At 43.2% G+C, this 25,484-nt stretch overlaps 1 protein-coding gene across 1 annotated transcript in view; it reads right to left on the minus strand.

Moving 5' to 3' along the window:
- Positions 1–2,922: 2,922 nt before the first annotated feature.
- dlgap4b (discs, large (Drosophila) homolog-associated protein 4b) overlaps positions 2,923–25,484 on the minus strand; it is a 49,506-nt gene continuing 26,944 nt past the window's right edge. The window contains exons 6-11 of the mRNA XM_066702606.1: positions 16,065–16,453; positions 15,550–15,638; positions 13,546–13,985; positions 11,294–11,385; positions 8,470–8,622; positions 2,923–5,717 (exon numbers count right to left, since the gene is read on the minus strand). Of these exons, the coding sequence (XP_066558703.1) occupies positions 5,499–5,717; positions 8,470–8,622; positions 11,294–11,385; positions 13,546–13,985; positions 15,550–15,638; positions 16,065–16,453 (1,382 nt within the window). The 3' untranslated portion in view covers positions 2,923–5,498. The remainder of the gene's footprint in view (positions 5,718–8,469; positions 8,623–11,293; positions 11,386–13,545; positions 13,986–15,549; positions 15,639–16,064; positions 16,454–25,484) is intronic.

Raw genomic sequence — 25,484 nt, forward strand, 5'->3', positions numbered from 1 at the left:
TATACTGAAACTACTCAACACCGAAACAGCAACCTGCTCTCTCCTGAGTGGGCTGGGGGCAGAACAGGGCCAAGTTTAATTGTTAAAGGACTGTCAACTAAAAAAAAAAAAGTATTCTCTCATCTTGACAACTTTTCGATAAGATTGTGCCGCTTCATTACCAGCATGTTGTGTCCTATAGGACTGAGAGGAAAGGAAAACCATAATGGATGTGCAGATAAGCAAGTGGAAGTTAGGATTTATGGTACCTGCCAATTTGGAGCGAAGGCCAACTTGCCACTTGTTTTGGGCTACATTTGGTCTAGACCTCTGGTGGTTATGATAAATAGGAGAGAGCAGGCAGGAGCTGGTGTCAGTGTGTGACATTTACAGCCTTTGAACAGGAAAGAAAAGGCAAAGGGGCTGTGTTTTCAGACAGCAGGATGCAAACACTCTGAGAAGCACATTCAAGACTACAGGCTGAGGGCGGAAGAGGGGGAAGGGTGAAAGGCAGAGGTGGGTTTAATGGAACTATCCCTGGGTTTTAGACCTTGCAATTCAAGGCAATGCGAGTTTGGTCAGTCCAATGCTCTGGACCCAGGCTGATGAGTCCCGGGTGGCGATTGTGGTGCTGCTAAATAAGTCCTCCCAACTACCGTATAAGCAGGTCTCTATCAAACTTGTCCAGGGGACCTACAGGGCCTTCTGTTTTCATTCCAACCAACGCCTCTTTCATTGACACAATTATCGGCTGCATCGGCCACTGCTTAGAGATTCCAGCAAACCCCAAGGAATGGGCCACTTTAACACCAAACAAGAAACCAGGCTAAACTGAAGCCCTGTGGTTATACGGATACCTTCCTCATGTCAGTGTCCACCAGAGCAGAGGAAGCCGGGAAAGCCACAGCCCTGATTTTGCTGCTCCTTAAGCTTTCAGGCCAACACCAGGAGACCAGCTTGCAAAGTCCACCCTGCTCCTCCTCAGTGTCCAGGGGAAACGCCCCCACATCTCATTTGGTTTCACAGAACTTGGCAAGAGCCTGGCTTCAGCGACTCCTTTCCCCTTTTCATTCCCATTCGCAGGCAGGCCGGCCGGCCAAATGAAAAGCGATTGTTCCAATGCATCTTTTCTTAGCAGGAGCACAAAAATAAATAAATAAAACAGAAAAATGTATAATAAGTTTTGTCCTCAGAACAAACTGAGTGGGATCTTAAAGCTGTACATATCATTGTAAAGGCAGATTGTGCACCGCGATCTGGACTGAAAAAGCGGCAATAACAGACGTGCACCACCACTGGGCAGATGCACCATATGTAAGACTGAAATTGGTTTGCTTTAGAACTGCATTTCATGCAATTGTATAACATGTCCTGAGGTTTCATACCCGCTGCAATGTGTGGTTTCCTCTTGTGGGCAGCGTGTGAAAGACATCAAGTGGAGTTTAGACTGAGCCTTTGTACCAACCACATTAAAACCGGGACTTTTTATTCCCTCACAACCTCGTAATTACCACCCAGCAGAACCCCCACCTTTGTGGACCTACACATTACAGAAGGTCAAAATCAAGTGGCATTTATTGCACCTCCCACAAACTCAAGACAAATGTTTGCATAGCTTGTGTAGAACTGTGCACGTCTACAAATCTGGCTTTTTAAAACCGCATCTATGTTTTGTTTTAAGTGGGTTTTTTTTGTGGTATGTTTTTTATTTTTTTTAGCACCTTCATTGAGATTTCAAATGAACCCAAAATGGGTTTTGTAATTACGCACCTCTCTCGCTGTTCAGCCTTCCCTGGAAAACTTTTTGTCCAATATAAAAACAGCAGTAGTAGTTGGTCTGATAACAAAATCAGATTGGTGACTAGATACCATTATGTGTCCAATACAGTGTATATTATTTCACAGTATCTGGTTGGAACAAAGGCAGCACCATCTAATACAGATTATTGCGCCAGATTGATTTCTATATTCCAGCTGGGGATCAAAACTTGATGTATGTCACTTGGAGATGGCGCTGAGGAAACTGGCCCAGAGAACACAAAACCTTCAGGTGCAATGGTAGCTTGGCTGTAATTTAGATGGAGGCGAATGCATTTGCACCAAGACAGCTTCACTTTCAATGCAATGCGAGCCTTTAAGAGCATTAACAATTTCATAAACTGCATTCGATGTCCCGATGCAGCTGAGGTAGTAACATTCTGAGCCTGTAAACTAATAGGAAGCTTCCCCCCCATCCTCGTTCAGACTAATGTCACATAGATACCAGGAGGGTCAGGGATAATAAAAACAAGAAACTAGAGATGTGTCATTTGAAAGCTAAGTTGTAAATATATAAATCAATCAATGAGAAGGGTCTTTTTTTTTATTTCTCCCATTTTTTCTATAATTATTCTTCATTTTCAGGCGTAAATCACTCTTGGATTAGTTTTCTACTTCATAGCGATTGAGAATCAATATAAACCATGTCGAATGCTTCACTGAAACCATGCTCTTGAGATGCAGAACAGCCCAAAATAATTAAATTTCTAAAAATTATAATACCAGACAAAATGTTCTCACCAGACCATTCCCCCCCAAGCCTATAACTTGGTCCCCAGCTGGCTGCTTATAAACTACTTGCAAATTATTTCATTGTGCCAGTCAAGATAGCAGGTAACTGGATTAAGAGGAATTAGGCCGACTCCTCAGGATGCCACAACACTATTGTATTGCAACTCATTCATGTTTCCCCTTCAAAAGAAAGAGCAATTCCAGACGCAAGATAGCGAAGCACAATTGCCTTCTGCAGAATTTGTATTTTTTTCCGACAACTTTCTGTACTTCAGAAGCAGGGTTTGTCATGCAACACTTGAGACCATAAATGAAAAGCATCACAAAACAAAAACACATTCTTTTAAATATTCATTGTAGTTATAAAAAAAAAAAAAAAAAATGACAACGATGTGTAAAATAAGGGAATTTTAATGATTTTCTGACAATGAAAGGTAAATATGAAAGTTGTCTGGTTTCGTGTGCAACTGAAACTGCGTTTTTATTTTATTTTATTTATTTTTGATAGACTTCTCCTCCTAAGAGTGTGTGCAATTAAAAAATGCCCCCAGATGTCCAAACGGTCACCTTTCTGTTCTATAACTACCCTGTACAGCTTGCTGGCCACTCAACCCAGTGCAGTGAGAAACAAGTGCAGTGCTGACAACCAGCCAGCAGGGGGAGCCCTCCAGCCAGACTAGTGGTCAATTCCCATTCTCCAGCCCTACACTGCAGCAATGTGTGGATGTACACAGAAACACACAAACAAGCTTCAGACACACAAAAACCAAAATGGAGTGTTTTTGAGAAGGATTATCCTTAGCTGGAACCACAAAGCAGTACAAGGGCTTATATTCAGGCACAGCATAAGACAACATGCACTGACCTTGTAATTGTTCAGTTGCATGTTAAGGAAATAGCTGACTGTGGGGGAGCAGCTAAAGTTGAAGGAAAGATTTCTAGAATGTGCCAGAACATCACACAGTGGATTCCTATGACGGCCAACCGCCAACTTCATTTTTTGCAATTTCATTACAGGAAATGCCTTCATTGTCATTGAAGGGTGCTTAAGTCATGTGACAATATTAAAAAGTAATGATGGGGGGACAAAGACTGAAACAAACAAACAAAAAACGTTACACAACCAAGCACAGCCTGGCATCGAGAGGCGACGCGGCAGGGCTTACCACAGAAATCCAGCGACGGCACGGATCTGACCTCCCTGTTGTTTGAACAGATAACGGAGGCTCAGTGCACTTATGGGGCAGCCAGACATGGATAATCCTCAATGTGACTTCACAATCTACTGAACTAGAGTCCTGCCGGTGCACTGATTTGCCACAAAGACAGCGATGTTTAAAACCTACTTACAACAGCATGCTCCCAACCCCGACAGCCAAGTCTGCATGCATGGTGCGTGGTGGCTACATCACAATATGAACATCGATGATGTTCATCAAAGCAGCGACTGGGATTTGAAGTTGCTACGCAGTGATTGTTCCGTTTAACATCTGGTCACGGTTTTCTTCACCCAGCTTATTAAGACGTTATAGAGCCGTTACAGGTCTACAGTTGTGGGCCTCTGGTTCAGGAGCAGACGATCTGGGGCAGGGGGAAGGACTGCGAATTGGTAACACTTGTTGAGTGCGTGTTACCAGCTCACACTCAGGATTGCGGTCAAAGCTGCCGTTATGTTAAGACAATACTGACAATGACGAGCTATTCCAGATAACTTCCGTCTTAATGATCGGTTCTGAGAACTGAGCAGCAGACTCGGCGTTCAGGTGGCCCGTCTTTGCTTACGACCAACCCAACACACCAGCAGTGTCTCGATATATATGCATTTTATAACAAGAGATGGGTGGGCCCATCAGCTTTGCGATGAGACATTTTAATGAACTGGAGGGAAGAAAAAGGGGTACTACCTTCAACAAACAAGCAGAGACCGATGAACAGAAACCGTGGAAACCCTTACTGCAGAAACTGCCGGTACATTCGTGCACATTAAGAATAGGCCCACAGTGACCACGTGATTCAAGTGTGGTCGTCTTAGACACTGCCTGTAGAAATGTGCATCAGTGTGGTTCACAAAAAAAAAAAAAAAAAATTAAATACAGTATCGCACGCCCCTTTAAGACGTTCAAGGCCCTTCGGAAACCAGCCACACCCATGCTAGTGACCAATGAAAGGGGGTAAGAAGCAGTTTGCCCAGTGGGAATGAAAAGCGACAAAAACAAGCCGAACACAGGGAAGACACCAGGAGTGCCTGCCTGGAAACAGCACAGATAAGAGGTGTAGAGAAAAACTAAAATTGGGGTGACTGACTGAAACTGCGAAAGGGAGGAGACCGCCCATCATTCGCTGTGGTGCTTCTGCCACAACTGCTGGTCTTAATTTTGATTTCTTTATTTAAATATCGTTTGACAAGTACCAATGCCTTCCCTTGCCCCCCACTCCCTCTCCCGAAGTTGAACTAACTACCTGATCCTGATCTGAAGGCGGGCAAAGGGCACACACACAGCCTGGCGGCCAAAAAAGAACAAAAGTAACAGGAAGACAAAGATTGATGAAGAGTAATGAACTGTGTGTGTACGCGTGCGTGCGTGTGTGTGTGTGAAGGCTAAGGGTGAATGGAGTGGCGTGCAAAGAGACTGAGGAGGAGGAGGAGGGGGCTGGGAAGCACTGATGCTTCAGTCCAAGCGATAGATGATCTCTTATCCAAGATATTATAACATTAAGAGTTCGATATAGTTTAAGAGATAATAATAATAATAATAATAATAATAATAACAAAGTCAGTTGAGGTTTTTCATGGCAGCCGCGTCAACGGAGTGTTTCTTTTCTTGTTTTGTGCACCCCCCACCCATCCGCCCCATAGTCGATCGTTTTGATTTCATTGTCGTAGTTTCCTTTCCTCTCTGCTGCCACAAGGACCAGCCTACCCCTCTGTTCCTTAGGACGCCTGCTAAGCTCAGATCAGCGCGCCCCCTTCAGAGACGAGTCTGGGCTTCGGGCACGTAGATCTCGATGCTGTCGGCGCTCTCGGTGGCCGAGTTCTGTCTCACGGAAGCCGCCCGCTTGGCCGCCATCAGCCTCTTGCGGGCCTCCTGCCGCTGCTTGTCTGTGGAGGAGTCACCCTTCTCCCGGCCGGCGGCGGGCTTGGGCTTAGAGGGCTTCTTTGGCACTGGGGGGGGCTGCTTCTTCTCCTCCTGACCATGAGCAGCAGCAGACAGAGGGAGGGAGAAGGAGAGAAAGCAAGAGAGGAAGACAATATCAGAACCTGGTTTGGTCATACAGGTTTGCACTCTCTGGAGCAGTCTGTATGGATTATATATTTTTATAAAACTTATGGTTTGTAAGTGTGCAGTTTTTGTTCTGAGGACATGTTTGAATAACTGTCTCCAATGCCCTTGGCAGAGTTCCAAATGTGAGATCGATCATGTTGGTTTTGAAGCCAACTTATTCTGAAAGTGAAACTGGCGTGTAGTTTAAGAAAAATACTGGCAGGGGTCAGGCATGAGCACATAATATTCTTCTCTCCCTAACGTGCAATATAATACAAAGAGAGCCCTCTCTGAATGGTATAACGCCATTTCTAAGTCTTCTAATAAATCTTTATTGTGTTGGCAATTATAAACAATACAGTACTGCCAATGTCCAGACTGTTAAATGTCTCCCCAACCCCCCACAATACTGTTAGAAAAAAAACAGCATAGACAACGTGGTTGCTAGTGAGGAGAAAACAAAACTCTGGAGTGGTCTGTACTGGGTATATTGAAAAACAGAAGATGGAAATGGACAAATGCATGTCAAACTGTGTGTCACACAAACACAAATGGAGAAAGTGTTCCTGGGAAAAGGTTAACCACAAATGTGACTGTTAGAAATGCACATCATACAAAACATGAAATCTAAAGTAAAAATGGGAGGATGAAAGCTTTATAGTTTAAATGAGCCCATTCAAGCCAAAGAAGGTTGCCTGCCACAAGTGCCACTACCCTTCCTAATTTTTATTATGCAATTTGCTCCTTAAAAGGCAGGCTCTTAACTTCCCAGTCATTAGTTATTAATCATACTGATTGGCTCCAAGAGAGCTTTGAAGGAGCCACAGGCTACAAATTTAATTTTTAAATTTGCAGACAAAACCAGGATTCAGAAGGAATCAAGGAGTCTAGGGAGAGCATGCCACAAATGATTTTCTTTGCCTGTATACGTATACACACACATACACACACACTAGTGGTGGGCAGTAAATTTAAATTCGGGCTGACTGGAGGGTGGGTTGGTAAAATTATTTAGCATTCTCCTTTATTTAAATAAAAATAAGAACTAAAACATTAATTCGATAGATTGTATTGGGATAAATAATGCTACTAGTGAATTATTTTCTGTTATTTAGATTACATATTGTACTACTAGTGGCACATGGGAATAACAATTTCATGAGGCACACCACCATGTTGTATTGAAAGAACAGCAACAGCAGCGAAGACAAGTTGTACACATTACAACACTAACTACTAGTACAGTAGTTTCTGTAGTTCTGAGCTCTTTATTAATTGAGCTACTGTCCCTGCAGCACATCGCACAAGAACATGTCCTCAAATGCAGTATGGAGGATAATTTGAGCAAAAAATATATTGTTTTATTTTTTGTGATCAATTATTTTTCACAACAAAAACAAAACACAATACTGAGATAAACGATTTACAGCATTGCCAAAGCTTGTATCTGAAAAGAATATTAATAAAAGTAAAAACAAATAGAAATAAACATAACAATAGTAATGTCGAAGCATAAAGTTATATACTGCAATAAAATAAAAAGGATAAGAGTACAGATAATTTGAAAGAAGTCCCAGTTATTTTATCATGAATGTGGCCAGATCAGTAGCAGTCGTACTCCAAGCCTGTATAGTTGCTTTATTAATTCTGGCCGTGGAGTATTCCATCAGAATGGGGTTTAAGTCCAAAAGCCAAGTAGCAATTATAGAAGGGGAGGGGTCAATCCAAAGCCGTAAAATGGTTTTCTTGGCTGTGGTTAATCCTGCCAAAAGTCTCCTGCTCTGGTTTTATTTCCTTTTTTATGCATGTATTTATATATATTTATTTTATCCATTTATTTGGGGTTTTATTTATTTGTTTGTTAATTTTGGCAAATCATCCTCTATATTGCTGGACAGAAGTACTGCACAATTAGCATTTGGGTTGAGTGTACCTAAAAGTTAGGTAGTTGGAATGCAAAGGAAAGTTTTAAAATCCACCAAAACTAAAATAAACAAATTGTAGAAATGCCCCTATGAGTGTAATTGAATTAAGTTATGTTAACATGTTACCCAAAACACAATTTAGAATGCTTTCCAGCATCTCAGTCATTAAAGTATATGGCCATGTAAAACCAAAGAAACACAAATGCAGCGCTGCCTTCAAAAACTTCACTACAATTGTTTTGGAGTCCTATCAGGAACTCAATTTGTAGTAATTGGGTTGATAGTAATAAAAAGTATCTTTTCTGGTAGTATTGTGGCAGTATCTAGTATCGGGACACTAAAATTAGTGTTGGTATCACCCACCACTAACACACGCGCACAGATCAATGGAGAGATATACACCTCCATGCAGATGCAAACATATCCACACCCATCCACACAGAGGGTTAAAAGCACTTCACTCTCCATTCAACCATGGACACTTGTGGAGCAAAGGAGAATGACAAGGTGTTGCTCCCCAGCACGCATGCATAGCTTGTACACATGGTAGCAGCTTCAAAAAGGGACACGCACACTCAAGACGCTCTGCTGGGCGTCGACTGGGAGGGGAAGGGGAGGGAGACTCTTTGGCGGTGACGGGGACAGCCATGCATGAGGACAGGGAGTTGCTGCCCATCCCGGGGGGCCGGCAGAGACAGTACGGCGGGTTCCCTACCCCGGCCTGGGCACAGGGCCTCGGGGGGCGGCAGTACCTTCCTGTCCGTGGCGTCGGCCAGCTGCCAGTCGTTGGTCTTCAAGTGGTAGAGCTCGTCAAACTTCATGCTGATGTCTTCGATGGAGAGCTGCAGCAGGTCCCAGAAACCCGCCAGGTCCTGCGCGGTGGGCTGCGGGTTGGCATTGACATTCTGACGAGCGAAAGAGAGAGGGAGCGCGATTAGGCCAAGCAAAGCAGTCAGTCAGGTAATCAAACAACTAAGACCAATTATAATAATAATAAATACAAATATAAAGTGAAAGGAGAGAAAGCAAGGAAATGAAATGTGTGGAATGAGTGGAATGTTGAACAGATACCATAAGCTATATTTGTGCAGAGACAGGAAACTGAAAACTTCAGAGCTTTTTCCACTGATGATTTTGATTTTTTAAATTTCAAGAACTTTACACATTGGATTCATTAAAACCATACAAAGTACACAACCTTTCCCATTTCTTGCACTGGTGTGCATCTCGCAAGCTATGCCACTGTTTCTTTAACTTCTCCACTACAATGATGTGGAGAGAAATAAATTAAACAAAACGAAACAAAAAACACTATACCTCACCATAAAAGACACAAAAGCAGAATGCACAATTCAACATTAAACTGTTTATTTGAAAGTGCAAATCTTTGAAAACAAATGTAATTCACCTCCACGATAGTTTGCCATATAAGGTCTGTATTTTAATTTGGTCCGTTGCTTCGTGGTTAGACACGTCAATCCACATCTTGCCCTGTCCTTTTATTTTTATTTTTATTTTTAAATTGGTAAGTGTAATTTTTAACGCATGTACAAATCGGATCAAACTCGTTCCAAAGAAGAAATTTAATTCCATAACATGCATTCATTTCAGGACAGCTAGATATTGATAGACACAAAATGCTCCATCCAGTCTTGTATCCCTGCAATCACTAGAGGGCACTATGGTACAACCTCACTCAGCACAGGATAGCTCTAAACTGAACTCAGACGGGTAGGAAAAGCTCCTAATGGAAAATTAAAAGAGTATCACAAAGGAGGAATTAATGCAGACCACCAGTTCAGAACGACACTATTATCTCTGGGCTGCCGTGGAGATTAAAATGAGCACCTGGAGAGAGACAGATGCAGACACAAAATGGCTACGTTTAGACTTTGTACCCAAGATTTGAATGTACAACTTGCCAGGTCTACACAGAGGAAAGCATTAGAAAATAAAATACTGCTCCTTGGTCACGAATGACCTGCTGCCATTGTCTCACTCTTATTCGAGTGTAATTATTCTCCCTGACTCAGCCAGGCCCGATACTGCTGCACTGTAATCGTTTGCAAATCACCTGCTGCTTTGAAACGCATCCAAGGCGGCAGGATGCCGTTAATATGCTAATTCCATTGTTACAAACATCACGAGAGAGACTGCACTATTGTACTCCCATGGAAATGCCAGGAGTCGCCAGGATCTGTAGGAGTTACAGACGGGGGAATGGGGCTTCAAAGGTATGTGAAGAATGGCGGAGGCTACAGGAGTCCTTGTTCCTGCAGATGAGGATGGCGATATTCCTCACCCCGGCCGATGCGCTGCATCTCGTTTCTCCAGACAGGTTATCTTAAAGTTATCTGTGAATTCCCTACATTTACTGAGCACTGACATTAGTAGAACGGCTTGGTTACTTTGCTGCAGGATCTTGGGCATTTTACACACTGAAGCAATTTTGGAAAAAAAAAAAAAAAAAAAAAATGTTTCAACAACCCATTTATTGACGTTTAATGTGAGAAAGTCACTTCTTTCAGACACTGAAGTAAATGTGGGTCTGTGGACTTCTGGGTAAATTCTGAGATCTTTGGGAAAACATGCACGACTTGAGGTCATGGCTGAGATCAACACTCAAATGCATGCTGGAAAACAACTGACATTAAACAAGATTCGATTATTTTCAAGTTGTCTGTAACTTGTATTGAATAAATTGGACTAGCTCAGTGGGACTAGGAAATGAGGAGTCAATAGTAATTGAATTGCTATGAATTAATAGAAGAGACAGAGAAACAGGTAAAGAAAATGTGGTTGGGAGGCCCAGGCACTAAAATCCCAATAATCTCTCCCTCCTTATTTGCCCCCACTGTGAGGATTAGTCCACTGAGCCCCAAATGAGCTCCCAACTCATTGCAGACTCTTCTCAGAGAGCCATCTGCTGGGACGCTGTCTGTTAGAGGGGCGCAGTGCCAGGACAGCAGCTGAACACCTCCTTCTCCACTTGCCAGGTCAGGAGAAGTCCGCATGGCACTCCACCCCGCTTAAAAAACATCCCTGTTTGTTGAACAACAACAACGTCTCCGATGCTTATGACTGCAACACTGCCATCCAACCTCACGTTCCAGCTCTCCCCCAGCCCCCGCAACAGCTTAGCCAGTGTAACTGTTTCCCCAGCAGCAGGTCCCCTGAGCCCCCCAGTGTCCATCAACTGCAGGCCTTGGGTGGACCGAGGTGTGAACTTCAAGAATGGATCTGCACTACTGTGTCCAGTGGCACGTCCTTTTGGCAGGACGCCAACAATCCAAGTTCATGGAGGCCTGCAATGTCTACTGATGTATAATCTGATGTCTTTCCATTAATTTAACTAGTCATTTGATCAAGTAGATGCATATAACAATAACCTGCATCATAAATCCTAACCTATGGAGAAGGATTTCATTCATGTAGTTGATCTTGAACAGAAAAAAAGCCTGAAGACACAGTGGCCATGACTTGAGCCCCCTGCCCTAGAGGAGCCTAAATAGGAGTCAGTCAACAAGTAAAGAGGCTAGTTATATGTTGGGGTGAGGGTGGGGGGTAATCACTCACCAAGTTTTGTTCACAGAGCCCTCTGAACTGCTGGAATTTCTGCGACATGAGGAGCTGCGCACTGCCCACTGCGCTGCGGATCTTCCCCAGGACTGCAGAGAAAAGGAGAGCGCTGTGAGACAGGGCTGTGGCTGGATCGATCCATCAGGAACATCCCGCTCCCACACTGATCCCAGGTCACCTTGGGCATGATCGATTAACATCTCCCGCTCCCTCTCCTCTCCCTCTCCTTGCAATGGATTAAACAGTTTTATAGTCGGGGCATTCCTGGAAACACACATCCATACTCTCTGCCTCCAGCAGTGCGGGCCATACGGTCAGGCTGGAAATAGAAGCCGGTGAGCCTCCCTGCAGCCCTGCCCACCACCTCCTCATGTGAGTGCAGATCTCTATCCAAAGGGTGCGCACAGATTAAATAAAGGTCGACAGCGCAAATACAGCATCCACCGTTATTACATATAGGATTAAGAGATGAAACGGTCAGACACAATGGAGGAAATCCATTCTACAGGGTCTAATCCCTATTGTTTTGAATGAACACCACTAGGTTTATCATGTAATACCATACTCTGTACACAGTTCATCTGTTTTGTCATTTATACTGGCTTTTCTTTTTTGTCCTCCTTTTGAACAAATGGGTCTGAAGGGCCAAAGGGGGTCATTTGTCCAGCGTTTCTATTCCAATTTTGAAAAACTAATCTAAAGCCAATCCTAAATTGGGGGTCACCGCATTGTGTATTCAGGAACACTGTAAAATGCTAATTTCTAATTAATTATCGAGGCTGATTTGGATTTCTTTCGAGACAATGGTGCCATTGACAGGTTGGGCGGCTTGGTGGATTACCCACGATTATGTGAAATCCCCTGGGCTCAGGACCCACATGTGCTGTGTGTAGATTTGCTGTACAGCCTTGACACCCAGACTACACACATTACAGTTAATACTGACACCCTGTGTCACAGTAGTTCACAAATTCACAATGCCCCCTACAACTCCCAATGCCAAGAGCAGTGTTTTCTTTGTGTTAATTGGATAAAGACACCAAACGCAAATGAGAAAATCCACTTCGGGATTTGTCACCATCTTCATTTGCCTTCCCTAAGAATAATCAGGTATAACCTCGAGACCTGAGTGTAGCTAATCGAGCTCACAGTGTCTTCTTACATGGGGGATTTATTTTGGAAGTCCTCACAGTTTATGCTCTTAAGTAGTAAGGTTTTACCCACCTAATTCCCCACACTGGAAAAACCCTATTAATGAACTATGAGAAGTCGATTATAGCCAAACAATGACAACTTAGCCCTAAAGTAAAGCATCCTTTAGAAGATAAAATAGGTCAAATTTATAGATCAGCAACTTAGTCCATTTTGTAATCACTAAACAAGCAGACAGAGGTCTTATTGAAGAAAATACGTTTTGGTTCGTAACCGGGGAGCACATGAGAATGCCAATTTTAACGAGAGGCATTGAACACCCATGCCTGGATAAACACCTCTGCTGCAGCTCAGCACCTAAAAGTACTTATTTTAAATGTTCTGGTCTGGAACGGGAATCTCTTCCAACTTCTGACAAGATAAACTCCACTCATTTCTGAAAACTAGGGCAAATACTTAAATTCTGCCCATGAGGTAAAGTGCCCATAGAAACAAGAGATGAGCGGTTATGCGCACTATAAATGCAGTGTGGTGGACTCTAACCTACACTTAACTACTACCTTATTGGACTGGACAGGGGCTGGCTTTGGAACTGCAATACAGGGAGCCTGCCATGTTAGTCAGCCTCTCCTTTGGTCTGTCTTGAAGGGTTTCTTGTGACTGCCACAGTTTCTGGCTGATGCAGAGGCTCCAATCGGCACTTTAATTAGGCCGAGATTAGGGTAGTGTAATTCCGGGGGTAAATGCATCCGGATCTGGTGGACTCGTTCAGAAGTCTGAGGTACGGAAACTGTCATATATATCCAATTATCAAATACAATTATTACTTGCTATAGATCTGCCAAATTTGGAATCAAATCAATTCAGCTCACCACTACGACACTGGTGAGAGAGTGGCAGAGATGGAGACACCATTCCATGTCCCCTGAAATGGAAGGCCAACTGCAATGTTCTCTTGCCCCATTGAATTTGGCTATTATTTTAATATTGATAACCTTAGGATAATTTACACCATCTCTATACATACATTCAACTTACCACTGACATTTTCAGATTCTAAATTTTTTGGGGTGCTATTTTCCTACACTGTGCCATACCTTCCTCTGAGAGCTGGTTGTCTTTGGTCTCCTGCTCCATCTGCAGACACCAGCCCTCCATGCGTCCAGTCTCTGCCTGCAGCAGCTTCAGGAACCAATAGCCATCCCGACGGCAGGCGGGGGCTCCGGGCTGGGCCGGGCCGCTGGGGGCACTGTTGTTGACCGTCTCAAGCCAGGGATCAGGGGGAGGCAAGCAGGACGGGTCCAAGGCTGGGTCCAGGCTCTCTGAGAAGGAGGAGCTGCTGCTCCGCGTGGCTGTGCGATTAGACAACTGCCTCGTGGCCCCGCCCTCCCCGTTGCCTTGGGAATGCTGCGTAGAGCTGTCCACCGATTGGCTGGCGCTGCCAATGCCTGTTTTGTCCGAGGGCTTGGAGTTGGCGAGGTCCTGCATGTCCGAGTCGGTTTCCTGTTTGGACGCCATGCTGCTGGAGTGGCTGAGCCTACACACAGTCACACAAACACACAGAGGGGGAAGAGGGAGAGTGGGTTAACTGGGATAAATACATTTCACATCAGTTTCCAAGTAGGAGACTGCAACTATGGAGAAACCATTATAAATAAAATAGAGAGAAGAAAATTGAGAAGAAAAGTACATACGAGAATGTTACATTTCGAAATTGATTCTGCTGCTTGGTCCATTTGTAAATCGCAATCAAAAATTGTGTAACTTGAATTTGCATATCTTGAGGGATTACTATATTCAGAGATGCCCCCTCCCCCCTCCCCATCCTTCACTTTATCTTGTAAAACTAAGCACAGCCGAGAAGCACCATGTGAAAAAGAGGGTTTTTGCCACTTCATGAAGCCAATGAGGAGCCAGCTCTGTAGTTCACATTGTCAGTACAGTGGGCAGGAGGAGCCAGATCACTGCGTTGAGTCTAAAATGGGGACAGTAGACAAAATCAGCCCGCTTTGCTTACAACCCAGAACCAGAACAAACTGCAAACAGGAAAGTGACCCTTGAAGAATAAATGTAAATCTATGTAAATAATGCATTATAACAAATGTGATTCTCTGAAAGACTGTGAGTAACATTATCAAGGCCTCCATTTAGGTCTTAGCATAGATCAATATAGATAATACAATAAACAAAAACAAAAAAATCAATTGAGTACAGGACTAAAGTGCAGGGGCTGGCCAGTCCTATTGGACAGTGGAGAAGAGGAGACCCAAGAGCCAAAATGCTGGCTCATACTCCGACGGCTCACTTGACCTTGGCAGAGTCCTCGACTAGATACCACAGCAATGGCAAAAAAAAGATGGAAACAGAAGTACGATCAGAGGCAGAAACAGGATCCTGTGAGCTTGACAGAAATGGATGTCTCTCAGCAGTGAGAAACATGATAAGACATGGATTTACTTCGGGTAGAAGTAAGAGCCATTTTAAAATGATGCGGAATTTGCTTCAGGTGTTGTGAATTGAGGGGCAGGGAAAGTGCGTCAGGGTTATTTAAAAAATCCTCTTTTCTTACAAAGTCTTTTCTAATTGACCACAGAAACCGTGGCTTCAAATTCACAGTTCATCAGGAATAGCAATGTGCAAAGCAAAACTTCTCAGTCAAATGTATTCAAAACCCAAATATTAACCAACCTGCTGCTAGACATGAAAATGTAAATGTAAAAAAAGAAAAACCATTACATGTGGTGCATTTAAACAAGTTTCTATGATACGAAATATTTAAATAAACCTCATACCAAAAGCAGAATGGCGGCTTTCAAAATTCAGAAAGATATGTGGCAGGCAGGCTTATTCAATATCAAATCTCTGGTTTACACATTTAGATTAGGATAGAGATTTTAGATAGAAGTCCGATAAAACAATGTCAGTTTTGTTTACTTCATGTGCCTGTAATGAAGTTGGAACGATCCCTAAGATAAGGAATGTATACAGTTAAACAAAATATTTTCATTCAATTGTTCCAATCGTTCCAAGGACTCATGTGAGATTTGTACTCTCTGCTCCAATTGACAGGAAGAGGACTTAGAAAAAGGGGCGACACTCACTGCCAGCTGTCTTCCACCTGCACTCCGATTGACTGGAATCTGGTCAGGGGTGGGACTTCCTCCTTTTGGACTGGCTGAATGCAGTCCACCTGTTGTGCCAATCAAAACCAAAAAGAAGAGTTTGTTCTGCAGCAAAGACTGTGGTTCATACCTTTGCAAAGGTATTTCCCCCTCCAGAAACATTTAAAATCTTGAAAATATTTCACTCTACGACGTGTGGTGGCGTTGAGGACCTTCAGAATGTGCCCTATGACCACATCAGCCCCCTTAATAACAGATCACTGCACGTCAGTGTATCCATCATTTTGTGTGATCTAAACAAGGGCATAATTGCCAATTTTCCATGCCTTTTGAAGTCTGCTGGGTGGTGTCAGTAGTCATTATTCTAGGACATGTTCATGAGCAATGTGGGGGTGGATCACACAAGTAATCACATGACATGTCAAGAAAAACAAAAGGCATTCTGATATAGCGTGGCACTGGCTGGTGAAGTAAAGGAATGCCAAGCAGATTACCTGGATGCCAATGGACGAGAGCTTCCTCTTGGGCACGATGTCGGCTCTGGGCTCCTCTGCGGTTAGGGTGCCCTTGTCCCTCTTTAGGGTGTCATTTTGGGACCTGGTGGGAGGGCTGCTGAGGGAAGGGGGCTCGCGGGGGGCTGCGATGGGGGGCAGGCCAGTGCTCCCCTTGGCCAGGCTGTTGGCCCGCGTGCTGTCGAGACTGTCCGAGGAGTTGCTGAGCCCCGACTGGCTATTGGCCTCGCTCTTGCGATCCTGGCTGTCTAGATAGGTGTCCTGGGCCGACTCAGTGCTGCTCTGCACGGTCACGGAGATGAAGGGCTTGGAGGTGGTGCGGGGGGGCACTGGGGGAGGAGTCTTCTTACAGGTGGTTATACATGTGGAGGCTGGGGGAGAGGGGGTCAGTCAATAAGATTAAATCAGCACTGCTCCCTCATGTATTGCCAATGGGGAGTGCATTACCTTCAGTGACACTCCCACTGACCCCTAATGAAAGCCTTCAGCAGTTACTAACCCCCACCCTGCCGAAGGTTGGTAATTTTATGGGAAAACAATTACAAAAAAAAACAAGGCGAGAAAGTCTTTGGTAAAAGACTGAATACAAATAGCTGCTGTGAAAAAATAGCAATGAAGTGCATTAAATCACACATTAAATCCAATACACCCTTTGCCAAAAGGACCTTATAGTAAATCTCCGAATGTGCATGTGGGCATCTTTCACTTCACAGAAATTTGCACAATACATGACTAACCGTGCCGAAACACAGCAAGGACCCATGCCCCAGGACACGGAAACGCAGAGAATTAGCCACCGTCTTTAATTTCCTCCTGCACGCCTCATTAAGATATGCTGCGATCGCCGGCTGATTGAGTTCTTCTGACTGCCTGCTGCACAGGGGAACAGCACACAGGCCGACAGCTTTTTTTCTGTACAGCTGGAGAACAAGGGAGGATCGATGCCAGATATTCTGTTTAAAAATAGCAATTAAAACGGGAATGACGGTTAACACGCGAGTCCCGACAATGGCACAGTGATGCCCTGAATAAATATGCATGAAGACGGGAATACATCAGGTCTCTGCTGGGAGCATCCTTGGTACATCTGAAAGGAGAATAAACACTATGGCAGAGGACCACCTACAGATTCCTGCCCTGTTAGTTTATTTTAAGAAATTGAGTTTTTTTTTTTTTTTTTTTTCTGCTGTTGAGCCCAATTCAGAATCAGCAATTGTTATGCAACCACCTCCTGGGCATGCCACACACAGAGACCTTAGTCTTCAGTATTTCTTGCCTTTCTTTCTGACTCTAAAGCAGAAATCAGCTATCATTCAGCCATTGACTCCCCCCATCTGACACTGGAATAGTGAAACAGCCTTTGTGACATGGTTTTCACAAGACCTGTACTTCCAAAGAGCTTAACAGCTTGGCAATGCACAAAAATGAGTCAGTTTCCCTTATGTTAAACTGAAAAAAATATAAAAATTCACAAATCCTACATCCTGCAGCACTTGGAGGTGTTATTTGCAGAAATTTTGACAGCTAACCAGTTGGAAAGCAACACAGTTTATTAACACTGGGTAGTGAATGTTTCCAAGATAGCCCCCTAATAAATGACCTTTTCTTCATTGCTTTTTCTCCTCCAATAGAGAATGATTATAATGCACTGCAGAAACCCCAGAGGAAAAATGAATACAGAAACCTGCCTAGGTAGGCGAACTGTTGAACCCTCGAAGTCAGTGGTGGATATCACAACCTGCCCACAACCCTGGGACCAGGTCCAGGAGACTGAATTGGAAGATACAGCAATATCGAGTCGGCATGGCCATACTTCTACAATTCATGGACAACTCATTTCCCCAGATCTGCACTGCAATATAACCCAGCACATGGTATGTAAAGTTCATTCATTTACCTGCTTATCTGTCTCTCTCTCCCTGTGTTCTGCAAACAGGGCTTGAAACAATTTCCCTCCTGTTAGGAGAGCTTAGCTGATGCAGGGGGTACAAAACCAGACTTGTCAGTTTCCTACTCCAGCGATTTAAAGTCCACAGTTTATGTAAATAAAACAATTAAATTAATAAATGGATACATACATAGATGGATAAATAAATGATGCCACATTTAAAACCTTGAGGCTACTGCAGTGTACACAGCTCACAGATTAATTCACAAAGGCTGTAAAACGAGTCCTGACTGAATTCATTAAGAAAAAAATAATGTATATAAATTAATGCATTAACAAACTTGTGTTTATTTTATTCTGACATTTTACTTCTTGACGTCATGCCTCTCTCCCAAAGAGAATGGCTAGTGTGTGGGATTTGGCTCTTATAACTTAGCTGGAAAGGGGCAGAGGGTGCTGACACTACAGAAAATACATTAAAAAAATAAAATAATCTAATTTACTATTGTTTTGTCTACTTACTGGATTTCACTGATCTATGAAAATATGTCCAGTAGTGTTGATGGTTTAATCCCAAACAGCAGTAAAGAATGCTAATCTAAACAAGAGGAGCCGACCGAGGACTGACCTCCTCAAAGCAAACTGTTAGCAGAGCGTCCCTGTGCTGACTGATCAGCACAAACAAGACCGCCGAGCAATGAGCTTCACTCAGCCAGGGACTCGGCTTCCTACAAAAGAGAAAGCCCCCTATCTGGATACATGGAATCAATTATTAACCATTTGTTTAGATTAACTGCATAGTTACAGCCACACAAACAGTTTTATATTGCGATAACAAACCAGGCCAGGCCTTCAGTAAAGGTTATTTTCAATTATCCCATGAATGGAGTACATTTTGCAACTCAGCGTCTCTTTTCTTCCCTGTTCTCAAACTCCCTGTTCTCAACTTCCCATATGTTAACAAATTAAATAACTGATAAAATGCTATTTACCGATTGGTCAATCGTAGTCCGACATCAGAGCCCTACTTGCAAGCTTTGACAGCTGCTTCCCTATAGTGCTGGGGTTTACAAGAGGACACCCGAGTTCCCACCTGGGTTACATTCTTCATGGACTTCCTTTCATTCAACACAAGAATGGGGAAGGAGAAAAAAAAGTTGAATCTCAGCAGAGCCAACATATTTTTGGGGGCTGGGTAAACAGCTGTCTGGGTGGGGTAAGCAGATTTCCCAGTAGATGAAATGTTCAGATGCTGGCAGCATGTCTGGCCACTGGAATGTAGAAGTTTTTTCCCCCCCCTGAAGTCCACAAGTGGGTGTAAGGGAGTCAAGGCTTCTTATTGAATGCTGTGTAATACAGAGCCCTTGTGTCAAGAGTTTTTGAGTCGTGCACTGACAATATTCTATACAATTGACTGGTCATAAGAGCGGAGAAATCCAAGACCATGCAAAATATCCTGATTAAAGATGTCATTTGACTACTCTTGTGTTTCTATGAGCTAGACAGCAGGGAGACGTGTGCTCTCTGCTGGAGCTTGCCCTGAAAACAACTAACTGTCTCTCTCACACATACAACCGGAATGGAGATGCAGCCCAGCCACCACAAGAACGCTGCCTCACGCATTGCACACATAGCACGCAAACCCCCAATCCGGGAGTCCCGCCAGCCGAGGACAAAAGAGAACCTTATTCAGTCTGAAAGGACAGAATTCCTGAAATGCCTGGAATAAAGACAGAGGTTCGAGCACCTAATTAATATGGCGTGTTAAGCCCTTGGTATTGCAGGACCGACAGGGTTGACTCCTGGCTTCAGTCTGTGGCATCCTTATTCCTAATCCTTGACACTACAGCACAAGGGGGCCCTCAGTTTGACTACAAGGCATATTACAAAGTGTATTGGTGTGGGTGCTGCCACAAGGACACAGTTGGGGAAGTTTAACCATTTGTTAATAGCCTCTCAGCGTTCTCTTTTAGGCTTAAAGCTACATCTGCAGCAAAGAAAGCCTTACCAGCTAGGTAGCTCAAAAAACACCATATTCATATCTCTGAGACACTGAGCTCTCTAGCAGTATTGACCTTTTCAGATGTTGGCACATTCTTTTAATGTCTTTTTGCTGTTGTTGCGAACATCCAGATTTGCGAACATCCAGATTTGCAAACCCATGATTTTGGGATTCATCAACACCCCCATCTTGAGCTCTTTCACTTAATGATTTACAGATGACAGGTAGCGACTTCTAACAGAGCTGTTCCTGTCTGGAAGGTTTTTAACACCATGCCCGATGTAAAACGTGTTGGCTTCCGAGTCATGGTGCTGAAATGATTGGCTACATAACGGCACTCATGGAATCCCTGTGCTGCATTTAAAATTGGCAGCTTCCCCATCTCATCTTATTATACTTATTAGAACATCTTCATTCTGACCTTTGTGCACCTCAAACAGTTTGTGCATCATGGTTTATTTTGGCTTTGTTAGGCTATGAACTCCTTTGCTGCAAAGACGTTTTTTAAATTTATTTTTATAGGGGAAGAAGCAAAACTCACCTATTTACTACTACATTAAAAAGGCAATTCTAAAGTGCAGGGATAACTGAATCCACTTATGCAGTTCAATTGAGACTACCTGTCTTTATGAGCTAAACATATACGAACATAGGCCTCCAGAGAATCAAAGACTAAGAATTGAATGTGAAAGTAAAGTCTAACTGAACTATGGGATACTGGCTGCCTGCCTGTCTGTCTACAGGCCCACATAAGGAGACTGATAAAAATACAAAAGGTGGGAACCAGTGGGCCTCGAATCTACATCAGAGAGATCTGTAGGCATCACCACACTTCCTTGGCATGGTGGCAGAATTGAGCATGGGGGCTGGGAGAGTGGCAGGTCTGCCTGTCAATTTTTCACTACATTAAAGAGGAATGAGGGAAAAATTGACTCATTAATACAGCTACCCAGTCAGGGGGCAGAGAGCACTGTGCTGGTGCCCTGGGGTCTTTCATTCTTGACTTGGTAGCAGTGTCTGCCAAATAAATACAGCTATGCAAGTGAAATCTGGGCTTGTGTTAGGGGCTGGCATTAAAAGTATTTTGGCTGGTGGTCCATGCTATGTAGGCCTGTATCATATGCCTCGGTTCCACTGGCTTAAGCGTCCGTGCCGTGCCATGCCGTGCCGGACGCGTCCATCCTCTGATGCATCCCAGGACAAGCACGTCCCCATAAGAATACGTTTCCATGTGCAACAATAATACTAAATAGCAAATATGTATTGTTGTTATTATAGTCATCATTTGTGTATATGCATTTTAAATGGCACAGTGCAACTCCCTTAAATTTATTACTCTTACTACAGATTTGTAACTGATAACAATACTTTTTGCCAAATTATTTATTTATTTATAATTTACTTAACCAGGGCAAGTTACAGTTGAAACAAAATACACACGTTTCATGATTATTCATCCAGCTACAATATAGCAGGTTATAGTTTATCTAAAGTGTACACGTCTCAGTCATGGCGTTTATGGACGCATTTATTTAACCAGTCCTTAATGTTTTAGAGGGAAACCCAGATCTGCTGTATTTATTTATTCATTAATTTAAAAATTGTAAATGGACAGATGTTTCACTGGTCCTGTGAAATCCAAGTTTTTAATACACTCTGATATTAACTGTAAGCAGTCATTGTTTCTGTACATGGATTTCACTCCATGCTGCTAATAAAACTGCAATTTCTTCGTGATCACACACAGCACTTGAGATTATATCTTCCGATATAATGTATCTGATCTCTTCCCTGCGTCTGCAAGTCCAGTACACACCACCGTCTAGCACCAGATATTTAACCTCCACAAAAACGGGACGCGTCCGGACGCTTAGCCAGTGGAAACGGGGCAATAGATCCAACTGACACTTAAGAGGGCTGTGTAAAACACAAAAGATAAAAAATATGTAAATAATCCCAAAGACACGTGACTTTAAATTTCATTACACTAGTATAGGTTTAATACATTGACCTATATAGGGACTGAACCCATTTGAGGAATCTCACGCATAAAAGCAGAATGAGATGGGTTCAGAAGATGGAAACGAAAGGAGAATCGCTGTGGTTTGAAGTTCTCTTCAAAAGCTGTATTGGCTAGTATAGTTAATCTGTGTTGGAAATCCTGTAGAATAGGCCCACAACAAACAAATAACCGGGTCAAATAACGAAGTCTAGTTTTCAAATTTGGTCTATGAAAACTATTAAATGCATATTGCCCTCCAAAAGCATAGTATAGGATTTCACAACAAACATGCTTTAAAAAAAAAAAAAAAGTGTACGCAGTGGATGAGGCAGGTTAGAACCACTATAATCCAGGAACTTCCTCTCCCGCACCAGACTCAGAGTGTGCAGTGTCGACTGAATTAAAAAACATAAATCAGATTAGAACCAGCACAACGTGATTAGGTTGTTCCATTTACAAAACAATCTTAAAAAAACAGTGCTGATGAAGTTCTCACATTTTTCCTTGGAGCACACGGTAGGCTATTTACATATTAGAACAGATGGAGGTTAAAAACGGCTGTACATAATTTTCATATTTTGTTCTGTACAATCAATATGAAAGATTGCTTACTGCCACAGAGTTGACCTCATTTGAAAGTGTCAGCCATTCACTACAGGTTGCTAGCCTGCGGTGTTCAAAATAAAAACCTTCAGCAGCAAAAGAGAAAGTGGCCACCAAGCCCTCCTCTCTACATTTGATAATGCAGCTGATTGCTGTTAACCACCTGCACTGGAGGCATTAATCCCAGCACATCCACAGTTCAATGACAAACACCCAGTTTAACCCACCGCTATGCGTAAGAGGGTGTCAGCTGCCCAGTGTAAATCTGACAGCAACGAGTCATGTACTGTACGGTAGCGAAGCAAAGCACGTTCCATCTCTAATTACAGATCACAGCCAGCGCACAGCCAGCATGCTAAATCTGTGTCAGTAAACAAAAACCCATTACAACATTGCTGACAGACTAATGATTACTTCATGACAGAGCTACAAACTAAAAAGGTGTTAGAATGAGAACTTGTTTGCTCAGTAGTACAGCTGTTGTCTCCAGCCATTTCTAAACTAGGATATGACTCATGGGGCTCAGTTTACTGTAAGATACATATGCTTAGCAAGCCTGGGCCTACTCACTTGTTATGGAACAGCCAGGACCAATACATTTGCATCCAGTATAGTCGTTCCAAAAAATTGCAAATCAAGCAAAAGTGAGGAGGGACAATAGTTCAATTTTATTTTCCTTTGCAAATCCTCACTGAATTTAACAAAACGGTTTTAAAAGAAAAAAAAAAAACATACATAAAGCATGAAAATACCTTAAGACTGTTCCAAAATCCTGCCTGCCTTTTTTTGCAGCTTTGATGTCTGCATATAAATCTGGGGTTCATTTCTATTAATTACTACTCCACTTCTGAGGTTAGGTTAAATAGAAACAAAATCAAAAATGCACAAAAAACACAATATGTGCCCAGTCTGTACAATACAAGTAAAATAAACAATAACAGCGGGAGGGAGTGTTACCATATGATTTCCTCTCTCAGCTTAGTCTGCGTTTCATGCCCTATTACTGCCCTGTTGCCCTCTCTAACCCACACTTGCTGGATTACACAGACAGTACACAAGAGGCACTGATGATCAAAGCCATATTTACAATCCACGATGTCCCTGCTTAATTGTTGGTATGTTGTGCAACCTCTACAAATAAACAGACACACAGATGTTTAGGGAGCACTGCAAAACTGCAGCACCATCTTCTGTTGACAAACCCTGGTTCAGGAACACTTCCAGTTGGAGTTAAGTAGCTGCTAAATCAGGGCAGGACCATTCTAACATTTGTCATCGGGGGGGAAGAGGGAAAAAAATCAAAATCGCCTAACTTATCTTACACATTTGTAAAGCAGCTGATTAAGGGAGTGGTTCACAAACGGGTCAGTAAATCTGACAACATTGTCTCAAATGTGCTTTCGTCAGACCAGGATGGGAGTGCTGCCGTAGCACGGGAGGAGAGATGGGCTAATGCAGGAGTGCATTGGTTGCTGTTACGGGACCCAGCAACCTCTAAAGTCTTCCTCTCGACTTATTCTCTTCTTCAGCCCACACAGGAGGACACAACTGATCCACTTTCAGGGCCTGACAAGACCTCCTCTCTGCCCACACTGCCTGTTACCCACACACAGTAATGAGATGTTCGATGTAGGCCAAACCATTCATTAAAAAGTCATACAGAAAGCCTCACTGAAAGACCATGCCATGTAATTTTCACTGGGTTCAGCTCCAGGAATCTACTACTCAGCTGACACTTGGCTGAAAATAATTACACACACACTCTTTGGGTCCCTGCTGTACTCTACTGCTTTTGAAGATGACCCAAACACCCTGGGACTGGGTTCATGAAGGATAATGGAAATGTCACACAGCTGTGGCAGGACTATCTCTGCGGTTCTACCACTGAGCACATCGGCCAAAGGATTAACTTTGGAGCATAATGGCATCCAGCTTTCATTAACTCAAATGTTATAAAAGAGTTTAGATGGGTGCAGCATAATCCTGCCGATTTATGACTTAGCCTGGTTGGACATGTACAGTAACCATGGGTTTTATAATCGCTCTGGGCAGTGAGAGGTAGTTTTGGACATTTATGCAAGTACTCCAATAGGTTTCTGAAGAAACGGTTTAAGGAGCCTACCCGGGAGTGTGCAGGAGATTGACGACTGTCTCTGTGCTGGACTGCGAAAGCAGAGAGTCAGAAAGCGGTCACCCTTGGCAACACCCTAGTAATCGCAGCACAGAGAGATTGGGCAAAACAAGGGGAAAAATCATCTTCACGATGAACAGAGGGTTTTTTTAGATTGAGGAACAGCAGCTCCAAAACGTGGGCTTTACATAGTGAAGTCAAACACAGCAACCCAAAAACTTGGCAGAGCCTAAAACTACACCCACTCCTTTGAGGAATAAAATCTGTCTGAGGCATGTCCCATGTCAGAATTATACGCTACATATATTGGTAGGCTCAGTTCTAGGCTGTTTGATTATTGAGACTCCCAGCCTGTCAGCTCTGGTCTTTGGAGGTGGAATACACATCATAGGAAGTAAAACTCAGTCACGACATCAGCTGCTGTCGTGACATTCAGGAACCTAAGCCTTCACTTTATTTACAGGACGATGTACCGCAACTTGGAAAAGCCACAGCAATCCTTTGATCTCATTTAGGCACTTGTAATCTTTTCGGATGACATGCGGCATGCCTTGGTCCTACTTCTCGCCGTGGTCGATGCAAAATACAGGCCAATCTCCTGGAGATTAAAAAAACCTTCCTCTCTGCAACACATTGCTAACTGGACCCTCTCCCTGCCTTCAGACTAGTCCACACCGCTCACTCCTTGGCCTAAACCAACTGCTTCGAACCAAGATAAACCGATTTGTCAATGAAAACAAAAAAATTAACTTCTGACTAACAAGCTGCAGATTGGA

This window comes from Amia ocellicauda, chromosome 4, assembly GCF_036373705.1.
Source record: "Amia ocellicauda isolate fAmiCal2 chromosome 4, fAmiCal2.hap1, whole genome shotgun sequence".
NCBI lineage: Eukaryota > Metazoa > Chordata > Actinopteri > Amiiformes > Amiidae > Amia > Amia ocellicauda.